A 16,358-nucleotide genomic window follows, 5' to 3' on the forward strand; every position below is an offset into this window, starting at 1 on the left:
GGAGCTAGAGAACTGGCTAGCCACTCTTTGTGACCTTGGATAAGTCACTTACCCTCTCTGGTCTTCCTTTTCCCCATCAGCAAAAATCATAAGGCTTACCCGAGTTGTCAAGTATCGCTTCTGGCTGAAGAAGCCAGCAGCCCTGGGCAGACTCCACAGTCAGTGGTCCCAGAGCCTGGGCACCAATCGGCTACACGGTCCCTGGAGCCCAGAAGCACCAGGACTGCTGTTCCCTTACCTAGGGGTGTGTGGGGAGAACGTGGAGCCATCAACACCTGGACCCTAAACAGAGCTGGACGGTTTCCCAATAGTGAGCTTCAGAAACGTGGCTGCACCCTAGATGCCCACCCAGCAGCTGTCCCCAGGCAGGCCTCGCCCTGTCCTGGCCGCTCGCCATTGGCCCAGCTCCCAGCAGAGCCGTAAGGCGCAGCTCAAGGAGCCCAGGCTCGGAGCAGCTCAAGGAGCCCAGTAAGGGGATGGACGAAATGGAGCCGCAGCCCAAGCACCCGAGGGCAAGGGGCAGAGCGCGCGACGACACAGGAGCAGGATCGGCAGCGGGACAGCGCGTCCCACAGTGAGCGCCGGGAGCGCGGGGCTCCAGACCTCAGGACCGTCCATGAGCCCCGAGGGGGCGCGGCCCGCGAGCTCGGAGGGGTTACCTGCGGACTCTGTAACCTCTGTCCGGCCGCCGCCTGGCCAGCTGCCCGTCCGGCACAAGGCAACCCTCGCAGCCGGCGCACCCGCGCACCCCCGCACACCCCTGACACCCCCGCGCTCCCCGCGGCCACGGGAGGGGCCGGCGCCGCAGCCGCCTCCGAGCTGGCTCCCAGGGCCCCGCCCGCCCCCTGCCTGCCCCGCCCCGGCCCCGGCCCCGGCGGGCGCCCCCCGCGGCGCTGCCCCGCCCCCGCCGTCCCGCGCTGCCCCGGGCCCCGGCCCGCCGCCCGGCTGCCGGCCCACCTGGCTCAGCGCCGCCCTCGGAGCCCGCGCACCCGCGCTCGCCCGCGCACCCCGCGCACCCCTCGCACCCCGCGGCCGCAGGAGGGCCCCGCGCCGCCGCCCGCGAGCTCCCAGGGCCCGGCCCGCTCCGGCGCCCGCGCTCTCGGGGCGGACTCCTGGCCCTCCGAGATCTCCCGCCCGGCGATGGCCCCGCTCGGATATTTCATATTCCTCTACGGCCTGGAGCAAGCGCTGGGCAACTACCCGATCTGGTGGTGAGTGAGCCTTCCTCGCGTTCTCCCTGGCCTGTGCGCGTCCCCCAGTCACCGTCCCCTCGGGCAGGGCCCCGCGGTGGCCCGGAGCCCGCGCTCTGCCCTGCCCTCCTGTTCCGCGGGTGGTTTGTTTTCCTTGGCGGCCACTTTCGACCTGTTCGGGCCGGGGCTGGGACGCGGGTGGCGGAGTTTCCGGGGACATTGATCTTTGGGCATAGAGGAGCTCCCGGCGTCGGAAGGGGCGAGCCGTGAGCTGCGAGAGGCAGAAACTGGATCCACACGGGTGGCACGAACGCTTGGGCAGCCCGAGGTCAAGAGAAGCCAGGAGTGCGAGCTGGGAGAGGGAGATCCGCCGAGACTTTTCTTAAGGACATGTCTTCCACACCACACACGCACACACACCTTAAAGCAAAGTCAGGGAGACAAGACCGAACAGCTCGAAGCAGCGTAGTTACGTAAAGACTGCGGGGACCCGGCCGGGAGTGGCGGGCGCACCGGGACCAGCACCTGGCCCTGCTGCGTCTTCCTGCTGCGGTCCCGACAGAGACGGTAAGAAGGGGCTTCGGGAGAGGTAAAGAGGGAGAAAGCTCGGGTTTGAGGGCTCCTTAGTGAGAGGCTCCGCGAACCCACATCGGAGACGTTTCCCACCCCAGACAAGACACATTCCGGTGAAACCCTCCTAAACCTGGTGATGGAAGTGCAGATGAGCCAAGAGAAGGTCCTGAGGGTCTCCAGCACAAATCCTGAGGGGAGGAGGGAAGCTACTTCGGTAGAGTCCCCACAGGCAAGGGTCACGCCAGCTCCCCAGGGGAGAGGACAGGGGCTGTCTGAGATGCCCAAGATTTGACGAACACAGCTGGGGGAAATACGGGAGCCGAAGGGCCCGAACGCGCCGCTGGAGGAGACCCAGATCAGAGACAAGCCTTCACATACACATGCGCGCGCGCGCGCGCACACACACACACACCCCAGGAACTCTCTCCGACGGCTTGCCTGGAATTATAATAATTATGCCGAGGGGAAGTTGGGGCGGGGGGGAGACTGAGTGAGCCGAAGTACATCTAATCCGATAATAATTTTTCTCTTCGAGATTGTTCGGGAGCGGGGGCGCCCTAGGTGTGGGGCGCGGGTCCAGGCGCAGCCTGGCGGGACGGGGCGGGGCTCAGGAAGGAGGCACCGGCGGGTGCGAGGGCTTGGGAGAGGCGGCGGGGCGGCGGGGCGTGCTGCGGAGACCCCGGCGCGTCCCGCTCGCGCGCGGCACCTGCAGCTCCTGGCTGCAGCGGGCGTGCCTACGAACGCGGGGACACTGCCTCCCGGGGAACCAGGGAAGCGCGTCCGAGAGAGCCCTCGGCCGCCTGCTGCCGCGGGGGCCTCTAATTAGGACCCGCCGCCGCTGCATTCCTGGGCGCTAGAGGAAGCGCCTTCGCCCCCGCGCTTCTTCCATAAAGAAGAGCCCTGTCACCAGCCTCTGGCCGCCCAGCGCCGTTGAATCCTTTCCTCTCGGCCCTGAGCGTCCCTGGCCCTGATCCCCTCAACACACCTATGCCACCCTTTCCGCCTGGGCCAGACGTGTTCCATCTGAAAGATCCCGGGGCGTGCTTGGTGCTTCCGGCATTCTCCAGGTGAGCGGGGAGGGGCGTCCTGTCCCCACCCCCTCTCTTTCAATGGCCCACCCGATCAAGAGTCTAGAGCAGCCCTAACCCCAAAGGGAAGAGGGTGCCGCGGAGCCGCCCCCGCCCCACCTTGCTCTCCACAGCATTCTCACGCTCAGTGGCTCTCTTGTTTCTTGAGGAACATCTTTGGGGGCCACAGCCTCAGGGCTCCTTGAGGACCAGCACTTTCCTCTCTCCCTTCCCTCTGCCCCCAGGCCATCTGGGCACAGCCAGGATGTGGTCTGTCCACGGAGCTCATGAGCGTAATGAAAAGGAGGGCTCACAAAGAAAGAAGCGGCGTTTAACAGCAGCAGGAAGGCTCTCTAGCTTCATATCCAACCTAATGGAGTTTCCCACAGGTGGCTCCTTCTTTTTTCTTGCCCACCCCCTCTCCTGCTTCCCCACCCCTCAGTGAGGGCTTGGAATGCGGGGGGGCCCTCTTTATAACTTCTCACCTTCACACTCAGCCTCCCTAACTGGTATTCTGTTTCACCTTCCCTCCCCAAAATGCAGCCACCGCTCTCATCACTTCTCCCCACCCCACCCCCAACTCCTTGCATATGAAAGTGAAAGTGACAGGGACTTCCTCACCTGGAGAAACAAGAAAACAGCCCAAATTGGGAGTAATTAGGCTTTGAAGTTGGTGTAGTCTTGGTGAGAGGGTGGAAGGAGAGGAGGAGGTGGTGCTGCATCCTGTGGGGATTTAAAGAGCCAACCGCCTCCCCAGGACCATCTTGGAAGTGTCCTTCACCCTAGATGTTCAAGGTCCAAAGACAGGTCCCAGCAGAGGCACAGAGAGACAGCCCTAAGACCAGAACGTTGAAAGTTGCAGAGACCTCCAAGAACGTGTGTTCTGGTCTCCTCATGTGACAGAGGGGTCCAGAGAAGGACCTGGGAGGTGACAGAACACAGGCCTGGGCACCTGATCCCAGAGGCCAGCCACCAGCATCCCACGGGGCCATGTACTGCAGACCTACGAGGAGTCGCTAGCCCCTTCCCCCTCACTCCCCTGATCCAGACTGAATTCTTGCTTAATTAGAATTGATCAGAAAGATATATGTGAACCCAGAACAGGCACCATGGTCAAGGGGAGCACACAGAAACCTGGAAGAACTGTACTCAGCACACAGCTGATGATGCGCCACAGGCACCTGCCTCCTACTAGGCATGTCTGGGCTGATGGCATCTTGCGATCCTCTCCCCTCCCCTTGGGCTGACCCTGGAGGTCAGTCTGTCTTCTCCCCTGCCCCCTCCCCACAAAGCCAGGCCCCTCCATCTCCTGCACCAGACTGCAGTGCCCCATCCCACCCGCTTCTGCCTGTGTTCTCACCTCCCTTCCACCCTCCTCTCTGACCCTCCTGGAGTTCCAGCAGCAGAGTCTTTACCCGCACAGAAAGCCTGGCCCTCCTTTTCCTGTCGGTTTCCCTTTCCTGCCACCCAGCACCCCACCAGTCTCTGCTGTACCTAGAGCTCCCCAGCACTGAGTGGCACCTGGAGTGGATGTCACCCCAGCTGACCCGGGAAATTCCCTGTGAGGCCGTGTCCAGTCTTCTCCCACCCCTGAGTCAGCTCAGCAGCCTGAGAGACTCCCTGTGCAGTGTTCCAGGTTCTCACCACTTTCACTGCTTCTCCACCATCCTCCCTAGCCCACCATACCCCACACTCGTTTGTATGCAGACACCCTGCTCTCAGCCTGTATCCAGACCCGAAGGAATGCCAGCTTGGCCATCACCCCTCCTCACACTCTAGAACTTTCTCTCTGCACACCCTTCCCTGGTGTTGGCTGTACTGGTTCTTCACACACAGGGGTCTTCTCGGTCCCGGGCGGAACACAGGCTTCCCCCGTGGACCCTGATGTTTGTGGGGCACAGGTGCGTGTGGAATTCAGGGAGAGTGAAAGAGAGCTCTGAAGGCGCTATGTGGGACCCGCAGCCTCAAAGGGCGCGTGGGGAGAGTGAGGAGGAGGAGGGGAAGGGAGAGATGAGCAGCCACACAGGGGAGGAGGTTGCTTGTGTCAGAGACACGGAGCTGGGCGGGCTGAGCAAGGCTCTGAGGCTGCTCAACCGGGAAGGGCCCAAGCAAGCCAGAGCCCCTGAGCTGCCGTCCTCCGTGAGCCCGCCCCACCGTGGGCCCCTCCCCAGGGCGGCCCTGGCCTCCCCCCAGTTCTTCCTTCTCACCTGGCCCCATGTGTCTGTCCCTGTCTCCCTGTCCGCGCCCCCCACCTCTCTGTCTCTCTCTGTGTCTGTCTGTCTCTCTCTGTCTGTCCTCGTCTCTCTGTCTCTCTGTGTCCGTCTGTCTCCCTGTCTCTCTGTGTCCGTCTGTCTGTCTGTCTCTCTGTGTCTGTCTGTCCTCGTCTCTCTCTCGTCTGTATTTGTCCCTCTGAATCTCTGTTCTGTGTCTCTCTTTTACGATCTCTGTGTCTGTCCCCCCCACCCCGCCTCTCCCTGCAGCCCTGAGGCTGGTGATGGTACCAGCTAGCCTATGAAACTAGAGAAATCCAGATGCCAGTTTGACACCCTTGGTGTTGTAGGATCTCAGGGTACTGGGAATGATGTTCCTCCGCAGAACCACCAATGGACATCCTTTTGTTGAAGAGCAATGTTAGCAATGGCCATAGGTAAAATACGTATGACCAGAAATCTTGTTTTATATCACCAAGTTGAATATGCATCATCTTGATCCTTTGAAAGCCCACCATGGTACTCACTCCTTCCAGACTGAAGCATCACCCACCTCGCACATCCAACTTGATATGACTTGGTCACCCACACACTCGGGACTCTGTCTGGGACTCAGATGGGGCAGCTTCTCCCACGCTAGCTAACCCTGTATTTCATGGGCTTCTTGTCATCTTTTTAAATGATTCTGTTTTATTTGCACAAATCTCCTAGAATTCTTTGTGACAGCGAAGAGGTGAGTAAATAAAATCAAGGAGGAATACAGTCTGGAGAGGCTATAAAATCACACTTTTCACAGTGGGTCTCACTTACAAATCTCCAGCCTGTAAGGACGGAAGTTGCCTTGTTCCAGAAGGGCTCTGCCACCATTGTGCAGGCAAGGACAGGGAAGGCAGGGTTTGGGTATACCTCCTGTCCCTGAAAGTATCAGTTATATTCAAACTGTAGTCCACAGACCAGAGCCCAGCCATGCATGGTTGTTCATGAAGAAATAAGAACAGAAGTTGAAAATAGGTGTTCAGGAAGAATCATGGCAGTTTTAAACATGTGTTATGTATTATTTTAGCAGACTTTTGATGTAATTTATAATAATGGATTAGGAATTTAAAAAACCCCAAACCCAAGTTCTGTAGCTAGTTTGAGAAGCTAAATTCCCCACAACAGGCAGCTTCTGCCATGCCCAAGTAAAGGATCATTCCCCTTGAGGCTCCATCACCTAGCACTTGTCATTTGCATTTTTGAGCCAAGTCTTAGAGTTTGTATTTACCCCTTTCAAGTGCAGTTGAAGGACTGGAGCCTCCTGTTGTTGAGAAGTGCTGGGGGAGCACCCCACTGCAGTTTGGTGTGTGAGAAGCTGTTGTGCAAGGAGGACCGGACTTCTGTGTGGCTCCAGCAGACCCTGGGAGCAGAGGCTAGAGGCGGCCAGAGGGCAGACTGGTTCAGTATAGGAAAGGCTTCCTGGATCGGAGAGTGGTGGTAGTGAGCTGCCCGTGCATGAAGGGGTAGAAGCAGAGGCTGAGGAAGGAACAGCCTGCCTTGGTGGGGGGTGAGGGGGTGGGGTGGGGCTTCCTATGGACACTACAGTGGCTGAGAATCCAAGGTCTACAAGACCCAGCTCCTCCCCCACCCCCTCCCAGCTCAGCACTGCAGTCCTGGTAAGTTCCCTAAACTCCACTAGGCACACAGTGATCAATGAACCCACCCTGGCATGCCTTTGCCCCCCACACCCCAACAACACGCCCTCCCCTCCAAGTGCCCCTGCATCCCATCACACTTCCTCCAGCCTTGCTCAGCTGATCCCAGATCTGACCATGACTCCTCACTCCTCCCAGACTGGGCTGGATGCTGTAGGGTAACATGAAGTGGTGAAGAACAAGGCCCTGACTCCGGCCAGGCTGCCTGACCTCTGTGAAACCCGTCCCCCCACTCTGTGGACTTGTCATAAGAACGGCACCTGTATCACCAGGTTGTGAGATCCTATGGGCTATGTGTTATCCTTACCCCCAACCTTGGCCCTTCACCCCCTGTAGCTGTTAGATAAGACTTTGCTGAACAAGTGAATGAAGGAATAAATGGGTGGAATATTTCCTATGAGAAACAGAAACTGTATTGCGTAGCCTATGCTTGGGGACATGAAAACATAGCTGACTGTTGTTACAGCCCCCTCGACTGAAGCCCCGGCTCTGGGGCTGGGTCCCCCTGTGCCCCAGGCCAGCTCTGCCTCGGTCTCCCTCCCAGTCTCTCCAGGTGACACCCTGGAGGTGTCTCACACTTTGGTGCTTCCACATTCCTTCTCCGACGAAACGTGCCGCTGCCGCCCAGGGAAGCGGGCAAATGCATGGCCGCGGGCACGGGAGCCTCTGCCCGCCTGCTGGGACTTGCGCAAAGTATGTGTCAGTAATCCCGGCTCGGCCCGGTGGGGCAGGAGAGGGTGCTGGGAGGGCTGCAGGCAGGGCCACGCAGCCAGGAGCTGGGAAGAAGTGGCCCCTGACACCAGGGATCCAGGTCTCGGGACGCCCCTCCTCATGGGCCCTCCCATTGCCAAAAGTGGGGAGGGGTCTTCCAGGCAAGAGAGAGAGCAAGGAAGCATGTGGGTCCCTCTGGGAGACATCATAGTGCGTAGGGAGAGAAGGCAAAATCTGGAACGTCTTGGGGCAAATGAGCACCCTTGGGCGGTCCTATGAGCCTCCTGAACAGCTCCATCCAGAAAGGACAGAGCCTACTCATCAAGCTGGGTAGCCATCAACCCACAAGGCAACCAGCCCATACTCAAGGCCTCCAGGCTGAGGATAGGAACCTGGTCTAGTCATGGAGAGGCCCTGACCTTAGAAGACAGCAGTTTAAAATGGGACAGTCACTCTGGAATCCTCATGTGTTACGAGGAAGGTCCATGGGAACAACCACTGTCCTCCTCTGCAGAGACCCTACAGGCAAAGTGGGCAGCATGAACAGAGATCTGTGCCCTCGAAGGACAAGGGAAATTGTGACCGTGCTCTCTGGGTGTGGCCCCTTGTGGCCCACATGTGGGAGGACGGGCAGGAGGAGTGGCGAGCTTCAGCAGGGTGCAGAGAGGGCAGCTAGGAGGGCTGAGAGCACAGAGCCCTTCCTGGAGAGGCGACCCTGGATGATGTGTGGATAGAATGTGTCCCACCCACCCGCCAAGGGGCGGATGAACCCGCCGTGCCTGTGACCCACTTCCCCTCCAGGAGCCTCTGATGGAATGTGGCCCACCACCTCCTTGGACAGATGGAAAAACTGAGGCCCAGGAAAGAAGGGCAAGAAGAGTTAATTCAGTGAATAACAAGAGGTGGTGATCACATCCTTTCCCCTAGACCCAGCCAAGCCCTCATCCCCACAGAGCCCTTCTCTCTTTGAGAATTGCTATGAGGTCCCAGCACTCAGCACACAGCCATGGCAAGGGCAGAGCTGTGCCTGCAGTGCACAGGTACCCTGTGTTTGCTGATTTTGCAAAAAGAAATCAAACCAGAACTCAAGAGACCTAAGAGCCTGTGACTCCATTCTGATCTGTCAGGTAACGGGGCACAAGCATTTAGGCCCTCTGATTGAGGGTCCACCCCCAAAGGACCCAGGCAGGGACAGGGGGCAGAGGGGGTCTGCTCCAGGTCCTGCCTTTGCCCCCAGCCTCTGTCCATGAGACGTGGCTTCTGTCCTCGGGTTTCACCGCACATTTAGAGTAAACTCCGCTTGAGTGAAGGCCGTCAGCCCAGGGGAGCAGAGCTGGCCCAGACTGGGTCCTCAGTGGCCTCCTTCCTCTACGTGTCACAGCCAGTGCCTCTCCTCTATCTTGAGTAAGACCGTCTGGCAAGGCGCCTGGCCTTTCAACAGCGCAACTGTGCAGTCCTCAACAGGAGCGAACAGGGGCAGAGAGAGAGAAACCATGAGTGCTTTCCGGCAGTAGGCGTGGCTCACGTGGCCCCGGCCATAGGCTGGAACTGGAGTCTAGGGGCCACTTGGCAAACTGCACAAGTGTGTGCTCTGGGTTGAAAGTGATGCCCTCACCTCCAAACAAATTATTACTGAAAATTAACCAAATGGTAGCATTCACAAAACCCTGGAAAACAAACAAGCTCTTCATCTTGCCAACTTAATAACAGGCATTTCCTCACTTTAGGTTCTTCTCATTTCGCTTACACACTTTTCATGATCGTAGTAACAGTGTGCAGAGAAGACTATGTTCTGCTTTTTAAGGCTTACCATCTTGCTCTAAACATTTTGCGTTTGCGGGACCTTCTCAGCGATGGTGCTAGCAGCTACTCAGGCTTGTGGTGTGCGTGTGCTGTAATCTCCTTGCCCGACCGTCGCCCCTTTCTGCTGTATGGATAGCCCTGCAAGGAGACTCTCCCCAGAACTGGAACCTCGGGTAAAGGCTCAGGGCTCGGAGAGGGCTCCTCCCCATGTCTGCGGGGAGAGGAGGCATTCAGTTTGGGACAGTCTGATTTTGAGGGCGTTTGGGACAGCGGATGTGACATCGAGCTGGGCGTTTGAGATTCTAGCTCCCAGCCAGGGGGTGGCTGACACTGGGGATGCGGGCACCTCCTGGCTTGCCATGCTGCTCTTCAGGGTTGGCAGTAAGAAGGAACAGATTCCTCACTGGGTGAATCATGGTGCAGGGTGAAGGAGATGGGTGCAGTGAGGGCAGACTGCAGGGCCCTCATGCCCTGGTGGTTCCCAGGAGCATGGCAGTCCCAGGAGATGGGCGGCACGCCCCCTCCTGCCTGGCTTTCCCTGGGGCCACAGGACACAGTTTTTGTCCATCAGGGCAGGGCCGTTGACACCTGAAGTCATCATTGGCTAGAACATCCTGCGCTGGCCATGGCCTTCAGGAGGAAGAGATCGCGAGACAAGGTCAGGACCGCATAATGACCTAGATACATGGACCAGAGGGTAAATGAGGGGGAGACTGAAAAATTAACCTGAAGCCCCAGACACCCAGGTGAGAACTCAGAGTGTTCCTGGGAGATTAATGAGACCTCGTCCTTGCCTGTGACCCCTCCAGAGAGCCCCTCTCAGCAAGACCCTGAGTTTGCCTCCTCTGGGTTTGGAGAATTCTGGAAAAGATGGGAATACCAGACCACCTGACCTGCCTCTTGAGAAATCTGTATGCAGGTCAGGAAGCAACAGTGAGAACTGGACATGGAACAACAGACTGGTTCCAAATAGGAAAAGGAGTACGTCAAGGCTGTATATTGTCACCCTGCTTATTTAACTTATATGCAGAGTACATCATGAGGAACGCTGGGCTGGAAGAAGCACAAGCTGGAATCAAGATTGCCAGGAGAAATATCAATAACCTCAGATATGCAGATGACACCACCCTTATGGCAGAAAGCGAAGAAGAACTAAAAAGCCTCTTGATGAAAGTGAAAGGGGAGAGTGAAAAAGTTGGCTTAAAGCTCAACATTCAGAAAACTAAGATCATGGCATCCGGTCCAATCACTTCATGGGAAATAGATGGGGAAACAGTGGCTGACTTTATTTTCTTGGGCTCCAAAATCACTGCAGATGGTGACTGCAGCCATGAAAGAAAAAGACACTTACTCTTTGGAAGAAAAGCTATGACCAACCAGCATATTAAAAAGCAGAGACATTACTTTGTCAACAAAGGTCCGTCTAGTTAAGGCTATGGTTTTTCCAGTGGTCATGTATAGATGTGAGAGGTGGACTGAGAAGAAAGCTGAGTGCCGAAGAATTGATGCTTTTGAACTGTGGTGTTGGAGAAGACTCTTAAGAGTCCCTTGGACTGCAAGGAGATCCAACCAGTCTCTCCTAAAGGAAATCAGCCCTGAATATTCATTGGAAGGACTGATGCTGAAGCTGAAACTCTAATACTTTGGCCACCTGATGTGAAGAGCTGACTCATTTGAAAAGACCCCGATGCTGGGAAAGATTGAAGGCAGGAGCAGAAGGGGACAACAGAGGATGAGATGGTTGGATGGCATCACCAACTCAATGGACATGAGTTTGAGTGAACTCCAGGAGTTGGTGATGGACAGAGAGGCCTGGCGTGCTGCAGTCCATGGGGTCACAAAGAGTCAGACACGACTGAGCAACTGAACTGGACTGAACTGGGCTTGGAAATGGGTGGTCAGTGACCTGCCTCAACATCATCCTTTCCCCCGCAGCACTTCAGCAATGTTCACCATTGTTGCTTCCTTCTTCTGTCATCCCCTGGCTCTTTTAGGATCCTCACCACCCCCAGATGAGAGTTGGGGTCTGGCTCCTGGTGATCTCGCTTGTGGCGGGCTCTGCAATACTAGGCTGGAGAGAAGCAAGTGGCCAGCCCCATGGAGACAGATGGGGCTCTGGAGGGCAGGGATACAGTGGCCCACTCCTGAGCCTGGCTGAACATGCTCTCCCCTGCCACTGTAATGGAACTCATGTTTTCAGAGAGCGGCAGAAGTTGCTGGAAGCCTCGGAATTTAGACGCAGAAATCAAAGGAAACCTTGACTGCCAGACCAAAGGGTTTGGACTTGAAGCCTCAGGAGGCTCCCTGGACTCAAAGTCCCGGGACTCAAAGTTAGGCTCACCTTCAGTGATCCCAGAATCAGTGGTTTTCAAATGTGAGCAAGAGACAGAACCCGCTGAAGGGCCTGTCAAAGCAGGGCACCGGCCCTGAGGTTCTGATTCAGCAGGCCCGGGGCAGCACTGCCGGGAACTTGCACTTCTGACAGGTTCTGTGGTGCACGTGCTGCCAGCCCAGGGCTGCCCTCAAAGCGCCCAGCCCTCCCTCCAGCTGCCTAGTGTGTTGGCTGGAAAACCCAGGTGCAAAGGCCACAGCAATAGGCAGAGTGGAGCAGCCAGGGGGCAGATAGGAGCCACCACCCACGTTGCCCCTCAGTGACAGGTTTGTGCTAGAAACAGTGTCATATCAAATGCAGGAGCCCCACAGTGCTCCGTGTCTATGGGTTTAGTGGTTTCTGGGTGGGGTTTGTTCATAAATATGACATTCACCTTACTCTCTGTCATAAACTGCATGTTCATGTTCCCCCAGATTTATATTGGTCCCCCAACCCCTTAGTGTGATGGTATTAGGAGGTGGGGCCTCAGGGAGGTAATTGGGGTTAGATGAGGTCATGAAGGTGGAGTCTCCATGATGGGAAGTTTCCTTAAAAGAAGAAGACAAGACATTAGAGTTCTCTGTCTGCCATATGAGGGCACAGCAAGAAGCTGGCCATCTGTGAACCAGGAACCCTTCGCCAGAACCCCACCACGTCCACACCCTCATCTCAGGACTGTGAGAAACGAACGTTTGCTGTTTCAGCCACCCAGTATATGCCTTTTGTTGTGGTGGCCCACGCTCACCAAGATAACTGTTCATAAATGTTATCTTGTATGCACTGGTATTTAATATGTTTTAAGAGCGTAATAGCATACTGGAAAGTGGAAGCCAACATGCCAAAACCCCATCCTGCCAAGTTAACTCATTGATGTTGGTCAGGTGTCTTTCTCTATCCCCAGCTTCTTGGTCCACGAGATTCCCTGGGGTTCCACCGACCAGGTTGCATAGGTTGGAGAGAGTCATATAGCAGGCAGGGCCGGGTGCAGGACCACACAGGTGATGCTGCTGGGGCAGGTGGGCCAGATAAGCAGCTCGGCTTATGGAGGAAGAAAAGATTCCAGGGGCTTGAAAAGAAGAAGTAAGCAGTCTCCAGGAGAGTGGTAGGGGGTCCCTGAGGAGGGGTGGTGTTGGGGGCAGAGGCACAGGAGCGAGGAGGAAGGGAAGAGCTGTCTAAAGATTGTGGTGACCAGCCCCTGAAGGCGGCAGTGGCTTGAACCTGGAGGGGCCGCCTCCCTGTGAGGTTCTGTTCCTCCTGGCCTGAGCAGCTTTGAGGGCAAGAGAAAAGAGCTAGCATGAGCAGAGGAGATGGATGGGGAATATTTAGTCTTTGCTGAGTAACAAACGACTGGAGTTATGGCTCCACACAGCCCCTGTGCGTTAGTTCCCAGCTCTGCAGGTCGGAGATCCTGGTGGTTTGCCTGGGTTTCCTGCTCATGGTGTCTAGAGGCCAAAATCAGAGTGTTGGCCAATCTGGCAACAGACGCGCTCCCAGCCTCACCCAGCCGTCAAATTCTGGTCCTTGCGGTCTCCGTGATCTTGCAGCTGTCTGCCAGGGTGGTTCTCAGCTCCTCGAGGCTACATTCTGGTCTTGGAATGCAGCACCTTCATCTCAGAGCCAGCAACAGCTTCAGACACAGTTGATGTCTCTTACTTCTGCTACCAGGTGAAGACTCTGCTTTGAAAGCATACCTGTGGTTAGATTAACCCAGATTGGTGGCCCTGATTTGTGTCTACTTTCCACTGCATGTCTTGCAGATATAGCAAGTGTAATCCGTCTGTATTCACAGTCCCAGACAGGAAGGTCGGCCCTCTTGAGGCCTTGTGAGGATCTGAACTTGCTGGGTAGGAGAGCAGGAGAGCAACCACCTCCTTTGAGGTGTGCACAGCCGCTCTCTGTCCCATCCCCTCAAACCACATGTGTGTGTGCTAAGTGACTTCATTCATGTCCAACTCTTTGTGACCCCATGGACCATTGCCCACCAGGCTCCTCTGTCCAGGGGATTCTTCAGGCAAGAATACTGGAGTGGGTTGCCATGCCCCCCTCCAGGGGATCGTCCTGACCCAGGGGTCGAACCCATGTCTCTTATGTCTTCTGTGTTTGCAGACAGGGTCTGCAGCTACCACTAACACCACCTGGGAAGCTCAAACCACATGTCCCTTCCCAAATGCTCCTGAGCCATCTCTCTCTGGGTGCCAGTCCCCTGGGACAAGAAAATGACATCTTTATTTGTACCCACCACTAACTGCAGTCAAACTCACCTTCAGTTATGGATGGAGGTGACAAACTGCAACAGCCTTTGTGGTTTTCTGAGATGCTATCACCAGGGGAAAGCAGATACTTTCATCTCAGAACATGATGGCAGTTGATGCAGAGATTACAAAATGTCATTGAGCCTTCAGTCCACCAGGTGGGCTCAGTAAAGAAACTCCTCGTCCTGAATCACAAGCTTGTTCCCTGTTGTCGTAACCCAGTGTGAGTCTGCTTGTTTGCTTGTAACTGTTTCTTTCTTCTCCACCTGGGTCTGGGATGCTGACTGGCCTGTAGAGCAGAGAGTTTCTACATGCCAAACCTGCTTCCCCTAGTGATCGCACCTCACATAATCGGCTTCTTTATCAGGATGGAGGCCTTGCTAGTGCACAGCCAAACACTGGCTGACTTCGGCAGCCTCTCCACGGACATCCCTCTCCACTCCAGGACCTGACTCGGGAGGCCCGGTTGCATGGGTGTTGTTGCATTTTGTGTGCTGTGAGAACTTGGGGGCACAGAGTGCCAAGCTGGCGGCGCCCTGTAGAGGCAGCACTTTTCCATGTCCAGCATCCCTCTCCCACTAAGCTGCCTCTAGTTCCTGGAGAGACCCTCAAACAGCACAGTGCATGGTTGTTCCTGGGATCTGGGGCCCAGAGTCCTGGTGGATGCTGCTCCCACCAACCTGTCCAGCCCCCAGCCCCAGGTCGATGCACCTTCCAGCTCCTCCCAGAAGACCATGGGAGGAAGGAGTTACAAACCTTCATCTTCCAAGTATTAACTGACTGAGGGTACCTACCTCCTCCTCGGATTAGAAATTTGAATCTTGGGAGTGTTCAGAAGGTAGCACATGTCCAGTTTGGAGTTTCCTTCCAGCTTTATGGAGATATAGTTGACATATAACATTGTGCAAGGGTAAGGTGTACAATGCAATTGTCTGATGTATGTCCGTGTAATAATGATGTATATATTGCAAAATGATTACCACAGTAAGGTTAGTGAATACCCTTTGGATATTCCAATATAAATTTTTATGAAACAATTTATCCTTGAAGGCTCACCCAAAATTCAGTGACATCAGTTGGGCCCATGTGACCCTTCTCTGCCCCCTTTCTCCCCCACACAGACTCCTCCCATGTCTGACAGGACCCCGCAACTTTCTGCCCTCCATGGGCAGGGTCTGCATCACCAGGATTCCCTTGGTTGCCCAGCTCTGGGACAGAGGAAACTTTCTGGAAATAATTCAAGGAACTTCGGGGGCCATCAGGTCTAGCGTGGGTGGAAGAGGGATCCAGTTGGGATTGGTGGAGGCCAGAACAGGGGAGTGGCCTCTGGGCTGGGAGCTGGCTGCCAGTACTCTGGCCTTGCTTGGGGAGTGGTATATGGGACCTGACTGGGGAGAGGGACAGGAGAAGGCAGGGGCAGGGGTGATGCCTCAGCACCACAACCTTGGGACAAGCCTGGGGAGAAGCCGTGACCTCGGGAGCCCCACTCTGCTTTCCCTTGGCAGGATGGGGGGAGGTGGGGAGGGCCCAGGTGGGGACAGGCTGCGGGGTTCTGGGGATGGGCAGCTCAGCCCCCGCCCACAGTGAGCCCCGGCATCTGGCATCTGGCCAGGGGACAAGCACCCTGGGACTGGTGAGGACAGAGAGAGATGGAGTCCGCTTTTTTTTTTTCTGTCTGAATTAAGTGGCCCTTTGTTTTTCTGCTTGTTCTGAATCTCCAAGTACATTCAACCAGTAAAAAGAAATCCACTCAGAAATCAACTGAGTGGATTTTCCTTCTGACAGACCGTCTTCATCCCTTCTCCAGTTTGACCCCGGCTGCCAGCAACAGAGAGAAGGAGATAACCCCACGAACCTCAGGAGCCAGCCCCCTTCAGAAAGTCTCCAAGACCAGAGCCATGAAGGGCAAACCCTACCCTAATGTTCCACCAGGAAATGCTCAAACATCCAAAAAGATGCAGGACTTAAGAACACCTGTGTACCCACAGTGCACATTTTGCTTGACCCAGGGTATTCCATGCCTCACCATCCCTTCCATTCACCCACCTATTCACTGCGTGTTTTTATGTGACCTCAATCCACTCTTTCCCTGAAGACTCTGGCTGGCTCATCATCAACTAGAGTTCAACATTTGTTTGCAAATCACATCCCATGTGGAGCGTCAACATGTGGAACACATGGGCACAAAACATCCTGAATCACAGAGCGGAAGAGCCCGAGCTGATCAGGGCAGCCTCACCTGGAGCGACAGCTCGTTCCTGCTTAAAAAACCCCTGGTGGTCCAATGGCTAAAAATCCACCTTGCACTGCAGGCGACACCAGTTCAATCCCTGGTCCAGAAGGATCCCACATGCTGCGGAGCAGATAGACCATTGCACCGCAACTACTGAGCCAGCACTCTAGAGCCCCCGAGCCGCAACTAAGGAAGCCTGCTCACCCTGGAGCCTGTGCTCACTCTGGAGCCCACGCTCACCCTGGAGCCTGTGCTCA

General features: G+C 56.0%; 1 protein-coding gene across 1 annotated transcript in view; it reads left to right on the plus strand.

Annotated features, from left to right (window-relative positions):
• Positions 1 to 974: 974 nt before the first annotated feature.
• Positions 975 to 16,358, plus strand: part of WNT3A (Wnt family member 3A) — a 71,059-nt gene continuing 55,675 nt past the window's right edge. Inside the window, exon 1 of the mRNA XM_055431030.2 lies at positions 975 to 1,211. Coding sequence (XP_055287005.1) covers positions 1,141 to 1,211 — 71 coding nt within the window. The 5' untranslated portion in view covers positions 975 to 1,140. The remainder of the gene's footprint in view (positions 1,212 to 16,358) is intronic.

Source organism: Moschus berezovskii, chromosome 8 (genome assembly GCF_049115385.1).
Source record: "Moschus berezovskii isolate FMDL1 chromosome 8, NW_MosBer_1.0, whole genome shotgun sequence".
Taxonomy (NCBI): domain Eukaryota; kingdom Metazoa; phylum Chordata; class Mammalia; order Artiodactyla; family Moschidae; genus Moschus; species Moschus berezovskii.